This window comes from Oculina patagonica, chromosome 10, assembly GCF_052425735.1.
Source record: "Oculina patagonica isolate OP01 chromosome 10, crgOcupat, whole genome shotgun sequence".
Classification (NCBI taxonomy): Eukaryota; Metazoa; Cnidaria; class Anthozoa; order Scleractinia; family Oculinidae; genus Oculina; species Oculina patagonica.
The window spans coordinates 9029593-9038579 of NC_135767.1; the positions used below are offsets into that span (position 1 = coordinate 9029593).

General features: G+C 43.0%; 3 protein-coding genes across 3 annotated transcripts; all 3 read right to left on the reverse strand.

Annotated features, from left to right (window-relative positions):
* Window positions 1–3914: 3914 nt before the first annotated feature.
* LOC144667211 (uncharacterized) lies at window positions 3915–4577 on the reverse strand. The gene has a single exon (XM_078528616.1). The coding sequence runs from the start codon at window positions 4575–4577 to the stop codon at window positions 3915–3917; it is 663 nt and encodes a 220-aa protein (XP_078384742.1).
* Window positions 4578–4657: 80 nt separating this feature from the next.
* Window positions 4658–5269, reverse strand: LOC144667212 (uncharacterized). Its single transcript, XM_078528617.1, has one exon. It carries the CDS (start codon window positions 5267–5269, stop codon window positions 4658–4660), a length of 612 nt encoding a protein of 203 aa, XP_078384743.1.
* A 696-nt stretch (window positions 5270–5965) lies between these two features.
* Window positions 5966–7144, reverse strand: LOC144667213 (uncharacterized). Its single transcript, XM_078528618.1, has 2 exons — window positions 6428–7144; window positions 5966–6151 (listed from the first exon to the last, which is right to left on the reverse strand). The coding sequence occupies exons 1-2, from the start codon at window positions 7142–7144 to the stop codon at window positions 5966–5968; spliced, it is 903 nt and encodes a 300-aa protein (XP_078384744.1).
* Between the last annotated feature and the right edge of the window lie 1843 nt (window positions 7145–8987).

The window sequence follows — 8987 nt, forward strand, 5'->3', positions numbered from 1 at the left end:
AGCCGAATAAACCGTCCCGTGGCCGAGAGCGATGACAGGCCAGGGTGGCAAAGGGGGGGGGGGGGGGTACCAATCACGCATCACGTTGGATTTTGAGTTAAATCACGTATCACGGAGAACATTTTTAAACAATCACGCATCACGTAAAAATAAGAAAGTGTGCTGAGTTTTGAGGATTTCAACTTTTTGATGATGTATTATTGAAAATTACATTGTAGGCAAAATTTTTTGGATTGTTGCCTGTTATTGTTAATTTTTGAACATAAAATTACTAAATTGTTTTTGGACAATTTGTAATAATCCCAATGCCTTTCGGTGAAATCATCTTTGAAGATGGCGAGGTTTTTTAAATAAAGCTTAGTTCCAGAATTGAAACCAGCGAGCCTCTTATTGACCTTCATTTAAATGTATTTTTTTAATTTGAAGAGCTTTAAATATCACGGATACCTGAAGTAATCACGTGTCACGCTCTTGTAAAATAGTCAAATCACGCATCACGTTGTGATGTCCAGTCCCGCATCACGCAGCTTATCTTGGCTCCATCACGCATCACGCTGCTAATTTTGGGGGCACACGCGTCACGCGAAAACCCTTGCCACCCTGACAGGCGCTAATGCCCTCGCTGTCGTCTTAACTTTCGAAAGTTGAGCTCCCTGCCCCTCAGTCGTCATTGTTTCTATTTGCACTCCTTTGGTTATTACTAAGCTTCGTTTCTCTGGAATCAAAACGAAATTTAAAATAAATTTGACGGGTTTTTGTTCTTGATTTAAATCCACAAAAATGTAACTGTTTTGTTTAAGATAGTGCATTTGCTTAAAGTAACTGATCTAAGGGCATATTACTTGCTTTTTGTTAAAAAGCAGGTACACCTTTTACATGTTGTTGTACTAAGTATCTTTACCAAAAATAATAGAGAATAGAGATAATAGAGAAACTGGCTACTAAAATGTGTTACAACTAAAGTTAACGGAATAACTTCTCAGGTTCGTGTTCACGTAGATTTATGGAACTACTTTTTAATCGTTCTTTTTGTAGTTCTATTTTGTAGTTTAAAATGACCCAGTAGGTAAATTAAACAAAAAATGTTTAGTTTAAATTAGAAGATAGGTTAGTGGGGCAGGCCAAGTAGTCCCATTTCGTAAATTGCATCATTTTGTTCTGTATCTGCGTCGACGTTTGGCTTGAATATGTTTATGATGCATTAGTTATTACTTGCCGTATTTCAATGCCTGCCGTGTGCGTAATTCCTAATGAACATTTAATAAATATTGAGTCTATTTCAGTGTACCACGGATGACTCAACGAACGTCGGAATCACACGGATGCGGTGATGCTGTTTGAAAAATCTCTTGGAATTACGCTGGCGCCTTTTCCAACTAAATATGTGTTGAAAGTAAACTAGCTATATTCAGTTGTAACGTAATTCCCACAAAAAGGCTTGGATCAGTAATGTCAAGAGCATCTTGTATGGTAATAAAAAAAAATGCAAGAATTAGTTCTTGTGGCACCGTAGACAAAACCCTCGCACTGAAATCTTGCACGAAGAAAAATTATTTAAAGAAATTTTTTTGGGTTTTTTTTTTTTTTTTTGGTGGGGTTTTTTGTTTTGGGGCGGGGCGGGGGGGGGTTTTAGTGGCCAGCAGTCGTGATCATTACAAATTCGTGCGCACACCATGTATTTTAGTCAGCGTCCCCCATGTTGATTAAAGAGTGTTAAAGTTCATGTGGTTTTCGTTGGAACGTTACACAACACAAGTCGCGTAGGGTAGGACTATTTCATCCAACTGACTGGCAAATGCAAATTAGCCCTGCTCTATGGAATTTACAAAGAATTCCACTGTGTCACCCTGTGTACATGAAGCATGCAAATTCTCCATTCTACGGTGTAGTGAAACACCAATGTATGTTGACACAAAGTCCCCTCAGCAAAATAGAGTTCGGTCACCTTTTCTGCGCCGCCTCAAAAAATGCTGATTTACAAGGAAGAATCACCAATCACTAGGTGCGGTGTGTCTTTCACTTTTCAGATGCCAATATCCAAGATTATTCATGCAGGAAGCCTGCAAAACCGCTTTGTATTGATTTGGCTTTGATAAATTAAACAGACTGTATTTACCCTATTTATTCCTCTCGTCGTTTAAAAAAGGCCGACATAATTTCGCTTTGCACCCCTCCCTTTCCCTGTGTCCGGGCTCAGTTCTTGCGTAATTTATTCTAAAGCTCGGCGGGTTTGGGAGTGACAATACGAGCACGCGCTGAAGACTTAAATAACTATACGATATACAAAAAGGCCTGGACTGGGCTGGAGCATCATGGTTTGTATTGCAGTTTATTATAAGGTTCAGTCTCGAGCCCAGAGTCCACCGGCTCGTCGGTCAGCTGTTGGTCGCTGAAAAGGACTCTGGGAAAATGCAATTGATCAGGTCGTTATGGGCCGAAAATTCTGATGTTTAAGCGAAAGCAAGAGAATATCCTCTTACCTGATGTAAAATCAACCAACACGGAAGAAGGGAGTAACTATTCTGTACTCAGTTCATGAAGTGACACTTCTTATTTATTTCATACATGAGGTATAAATCACACGTAACTTTTTTTGAGTAAAACGAAAAATGTTGACATCAAGAGGATTCGAACCCGGGTGGTTGGCTTACCAAGCGGGAGTCATTTGCACTAGGCCACCGAGGACCAGCAGCCGGAATTCTGAATTTTTTTTGCTAGAAATCCTTATCCTATTATAAAGGCTAACCGCAAGCAACCTGAGCTAAAGTAGGCTAACCGGAGAGCTATTGAGGCTAGCCGCTACCTAAGCTAACCGGAGTGCTATTTAGGCCAACTGGAGTGTTTTAAATGAAAGGTCTTGTGTGCTTGTCTCCGTTTCCACGTGTTTCCTACGTAGCGCATTACTACAAGTCCTAAGGTGCTTTAAAAAGAAATACGAAACTAAACAAAAAAATTGATTGATTGTTGCCTTTCAGAACAAAAAAAGTTATTTGAGTGTTTCCGGTCTGGATGACGTTTAGTGGCGGATGATTTCTAGATTTCCTGGAAGACTTTTAACTGCGTGACCACCATGATCTGAGGTTTATTAGTATCTTAGGGAGACAATTTGATCATCAACAGGGCTAAAAGGGTAAACTTACACAAACTTATTAAATGTAGACAATAAGCTGATATCATGCGAAAACCGAATTCAATAATTGTTTTATTATGCGTTTTCAAACAAGTTGCCATCACTTTTTCTAGCACCGGCGTGAAACTTCGTCAGAACATTGGGCAAAGCGGTTTTATCTTGTGGTACCTCCAGGTTCTTCTCCCTCAAATAATCATTCAAAATTTTTACACTTGTTTTCGTTGTTCTCTTGGTGTTTTTAGAATCTTTATTCTCGATCAAAACTTTCAATTCCTCTTCGGAAACGGAGGCGAATCGCTCAGCCATATTTTCAAAAGTTTGACAGCACTACACGGACAAGGGGCTTGGAAACTAGGCGGACTTTGAACTCGACATGTTAACCCAATATCTCTGCAGATATTGGGTTATCATGTCATTTACTTTTTTTTTGTTTTTTTTTTTTTGTTTTTTTTTTTTTATAAATTTTTTTTTTTTTTTTCTTCTCTTGTTTTTATTAAATAAAATATAAAAAAAAAAAAATATAATAATAATTATTAAAAATGTTTAATAAAAAAAAAAAAAAAAAAAAAAAATATTCGAACGACAAGCGAAAAACTGTCCACAAGCGAAAAACAAAACGAATACTAAAGTCTTTCAACTTCACACGAATATTAGCATACTAATGAGTAAAAGTCCCGTGCGACGTATAACTAATTAACCCCCTTGGGGCGCGGCTAACAAACAAACATTCGCCGCAACATTCTCCCCCTCGAACAGGGTTATAGTTCTGTTAGTATTCTCTTTCTTAAAGTTCCAGTGGGCACAATTTCGTAATGGGTCTCACGTAATCCTTTCCTGCGGTCCTGACGCGCACAACTCTGATTTGACCATCAGGTCCTGGAAACACTTCTTGAATTCGTCCCAAAGGCCACTGCCCCTTTGGATTACTGGTATCGACTAACAGGACAACATCTCCAGGAGCAACATTGCGTTTCTGATCAACCCATTTATTGCGAGTGTTCAGCGTTGAAAGGTACTCTTTCATCCACCTCCTCCAACGCCAGCGATTTCTGGGATTGAATACAATGTCATCGATGACTCGTGGTGCGAGTTGTCCTCCTGCTTGGCCATAGAGGAAATGGTTAGGAGTTAGGACATGTTCGTCGTTTGGATCACTGCTACAATAGGTGAGTGGACGAGAATTCAAAATCCTCTCTACTTCGACGACAGCTGTCATAAGTTCTTCATCTGTAACCATGGTCTTTCCTAGGATAGCGCACAAGGCTTTCTTAGCCGATTTTATTAAGGCTTCGTTAAAACGCCACCGAATTCTGTCGTTGCTAGTCTGCTCTTTGATCTTGGTTTGATCCAGATGTGAAACAAGTTCGCGTAATTCTTTCTCGGCTGATGTAACGTTCGTACCATTGTCACTAATCATTATTTCCGGTTTGCCACGCCTTCGGACCATCCTGGAAAATGCGTTCAGGAAACTTACTGCATCCAACGAAAAGGCTACCTCCAAATGAACTGCTCGTGAACTCGCACAAGTTAAAAGAGACACAAATAACGTTTCGCGGACACTTTTCTTGTCAGCTTGACAACGAATGGACCAGCAAAATCGACTCCGCAATAGGCGAAACATCGCAACGATATTCCCAGCCTGACATCTGGCAGGGGTGCCATGATTTGTTCGCCTCTGCGTTTTCTTTGAAGCTTACAGGAGTAGCACTCTCTTTCCCATCGCTTGATTTCCTCTCTGCCATTGACAATCCAGAATTTTTGTCGTAATTCAGCAAGAGTAAAATTCACTCCAAGGTTGTGATGACCTTGATTATGAACGTGTGCAACGACGAGCTTCGAAATGTGATGTTTCTTCGGTAATATAACGGGGTGCTTAGCATCATAATGTAAACTGGTCAACTCTAGTCTACCACCCACACGCAAGATTCCATCACTGTCCATAAACGGTGACAATCTCCAAAGTTGGCTACTTTTAGACACAGTTCCTCCTCCTTTTAAATTCGTCAGCTCTTCCGTAAAGCGTTCTCTTTGAGCTTCGCGAACCCAGTACTTTTCTGCATTCTTGATTTCCTCTGCTTCTAGGATTTCTTTCGGGTTGGCGTTTGGCCCGATATTTTTCGCCTGGTTATCACTTGACATATTTCTCTGCTCTTTCTGGAGTCTTGCTGTCTAACACTTGGATATAAATCGCAGGACATACGCGGTGATTCTTAATAATCTGAGCCAGGACAAAAACTTCTCGGCATCAAGCAATGGAAGCGATTTCTTGCTTTGAAACGTGAGATTGATTTTTAACAATTCTTGTTTGCCTTCTTCAGTGCAATCAGTCTGAGCAGGTCGACTTTCCGAGGGCCAGGATTCCCCCCCCCCCCCCTCGTGTAAGAAGGCAGGTCCCCGAAACCAACGGCTCTCAGCTGACAAATCTGTAAGGTCAAGACCCCTCGTTGCGTCATCAGCAGGGTTTATTTCACTTGACACGTGCCACCATTGTGTTGGGCGTGATTTTCGCTGAATTTCTGCTACTCGATTAGCAACAAACGATTTCAGTCGTCTTGAATGACCCCGGATCCAGTAGATCACGTCCATGCTGTCCGTCCACATGGTGTGTTGACTTAGCGGTATTTCTAGTTTCTCAGAGACCGTTTCAGCTAGTCGCACTCCAAGCACTGCCGCCATTAATTCAAGGCGCGGGATGCTCACAGCTTTGTTCGGTGCTACTCTTGCCTTGCCTGTTACTAGGGCGGCGGAAATGTGACCACTCACATATGTGTATCTGGCGTAGCTTGCTGCAGCATAAGATAGTCTGGAAGCGTCGACGAACGTATGAAGCGATACTCATTCTACTTCCTCGTCGTGTCGATAGCAACGCGGTATTTTCACCTTTGGAGCTTCGGGTAACTGTTCTACCCATTGCTGAGTGGACGCTTTCAAGTCGTCAGGAAACTCTTCATCCCAGTTAAGGCCTCTTAACCAAGATTCTTGTAATGCCATCTTCGCTCTGATGGTATATGGGGCTAGGAACTGGAGCGGATCAAACAATGTGGTAATACGACTCAACAGTCCTCGTTTCGTGTAGACGGACAAGTTGATTTCCTTGACAGTGAAAGTAAACACATCTTTGCTAGCATTACATTTAACGCCTAATGTTTTGACACTCGGAAGCTCTGATTCGTCGAACTTCACCCCAGTTGCTCGATCGTTTTCTTGAATCCCTTATAGCACTTTCATTCGATTACTACACCACTTTTGAGCGTAGAAACCCGCGTAACTCAGGAGTTTAGTTAAGTCCTCACGCACGAGAATAGCATCTGCTTCTGAATCTTCTGAATCAAGAATGTCATCCATGTACGTATCTTGAATCATAACCTGAGCTGCTGCGAGGTACTTGTCTACAAAGTCTTGGGCGTGGCTGCGAACTACGAACCGAGCGAGGTAAGGGAATGCTCTGTCTCCAAACACTAGGCGAACTGCTTCATAAATATCAACAGGCTTTGTCACATCCAGGTCCCTCAATAACAGTCTGTGATATCTGCGGTCTTTTTCAGCGAGGACAATTTGAGAGAACATCTCCGTAATGTCTGCTACTAGAGCAACAGGTTTCTGTTGAAAACGAAGGAGAATCTCCAGAACATCTCCCTGAAGCTTTGGTCCCGTAAGCATCGCGTCATTCAACGACATTCCTTTGCGTTTCGCAGCCGAGTCAAATACTATGCGTACTTTTGTTGTCTCTCTATCCTCTCGGATGACTGGGAAGTGTGGAAGATACCAGCTTGGACCGTCATTCACAACTTCAGTCTCTAGCTTTCGGACATAGCCCTTGTCAATGTTCGCGTTCATGGCTTCCTTGTAACGCTGTGCAACCTCCGGCTTTTTGAGTAGGCTCTTCTCAAGCGAGTACAGACGTTTTTCTGCCTCTCCTCTGTTATCAGGTACAGAGGGTAATTCTCCCTTCCACGGAATTGCGACCTCGAAACGACCTCCGATCCATCGCCTTGACTTTTCCGCTTTGGCCATTGCTGACATTTCTTCTTGACTTAATTGGTTAACGTCCGAATTTCGAACTCCGAGAGAGTGATCGGATCTCCCACATTGCTCGCAAATGTTCATCGAGGTGAGTCTCACTTAAGGTCTGCGTTCGGAAGGTTCTGGCGAAAGCAGTTCTCTTAGCTGAAGGCAGGGCGGGTAAACGTCCAACGCAGGTCCACCCTAAGGGCATTTTTCTTGCCACTGGTGCTCCAATTGGCCCATAGCACTCTGACAAGGCTAAGGACAGTTCGGGATGGTCTGACCCAATAAGAATGTCAATCGTTTTCCTGCCAGGGATTTTAGGGAATGCAATGTTCTTAAGATGATTCCATTTGATCTTGTGTTGGTTCCAGTGTGGAATTGACAGGCCCTGACACATTTCTTGCACTGTCCACGCATCAACGGTAGACTGGGTGTCGCCATCGAGGCTCTTAATTGTCAGCGTCACTTTCTTGCGTTTGAGAGGGACACAACTGTCAGTGAGAGTTGATAGTTTGAAGTTTCTTTCATTAGCGCCGAGGCCAAGGGCTGTAATGATGTCATCTCGGACATAAGTCGAATCCGACCCATCGTCGAGGGCAATTTTTTTACGCCCACTTTAGACACTTCAAGGAAAATGTTCGATATAAAGTGCCCCGGTATGGAATCGAACTCGGGTCGTCTGCCTGAAGAGGAGTGGATACCGCTACGCCACCGGTAGCCGGCCCCAGAACGAAAATTTAACTGTATATCATTTCCTCGATAGCTAACCGTAAACAGGCAACCAAAGTGCATAGTAGGCTAACCGAAGTGCATAGTAGGCTAACCGAAGTGCATAGTAGGCAACCGAAATGAATAGTAGGCTCACCAGAGTGCATAGTAGGCTAACCGGAGTTCATAGCAGGCTAACCGGTACTAGTTACCAGTCGACGACCGTAAGTGGCGGCCATCTTGAAGTGGGCGTAAAAAAAGCGTTGACTTTAATAGCTTGCCCTTCTGGGCCTACAAGCAAAACTGGCACAGTTCGTAACACAACGTCTCCTTCAGACTCGCCGAAAGCGCTCCGTGTTCCCACTGCGGCGTCCACACGTTCAGGCGGATTAGGTCATTGTTCAAAGTGCAGATGGAAATGGTGGGTGCCTTTCAGTCATTAATTACACAACGATTGTTCTCCGGACAGTTCTTTCCTTGGTGACCCGAACTCGAGAACGATAACAAAGACCATTCTCTTTGGTAACTTCCCATCTATCTTTCACGGATGTTTCGCCCCACTTCTTGCACGATGTTATTTGATGGGGCCCATGACAGAGAGCACACTTGTGTGAGGGCTTGGTTGTAGTAGTGTGGGCAGCTCCCTTCTTAGTTTTCTTCCACTCGACGCTTTCTTCATTTTTTTCTTTGACCTCTCTTTAACTTCTTCAACGTCCATGTGGTAAACATCTTGTTTCTGCAACCTTTTCGAAAACGTGGTAAGTCCATCTTTTCTCGGTTCTCTATGTAACCACTCTTGGTATGAAACAAGAAATGACTCTGGTATCTTTTGTTGCACTGCTATGTAAAGTGCCGAAACTCCTGTGAGCTCCTGATGTTGGTCATTATCCTCAAGCTTAGCCACAACGTCAGTTAATCGATCTGAAAAAATCTCTAGCTCCTTTAGATTAGCTTCATCGACTGGTGAAGCCCGTAATATGGCCTCGAGATGACGTTGCATCAATCGCTTTTCTCCTCCGTATTTCTGGTCAAGTTTCTCCAAGGCGGTTTGATATTGTCTAGGTGTGTAGCCCAAGCGCTCAACAACTCGAAGAGGTTTAACAGACAGGGGATTTTTTAGCATCATCATTTTAGTTTTAGC

Excerpts from the sequence above, each read along its gene's own strand:
- LOC144667211 (XM_078528616.1), bottom strand. The coding sequence starts at position 4,577 with ATGGTCCGAAGGCGTGGCAAACCGGAAATAATGATTAGTGACAATGGT.
- LOC144667212 (XM_078528617.1), bottom strand. The coding sequence starts at position 5,269 with ATGTCAAGTGATAACCAGGCGAAAAATATCGGGCCAAACGCCAACCCG.
- LOC144667213 (XM_078528618.1), bottom strand. The coding sequence starts at position 7,144 with ATGGCCAAAGCGGAAAAGTCAAGGCGATGGATCGGAGGTCGTTTCGAG. Across the intron at positions 6,152-6,427 it reads CAGAAGCAGATGCTATTCTC|TTCCTAGCCCCATATACCAT; the intron begins GTGCGTGAGGAC and ends GATCCGCTCCAG.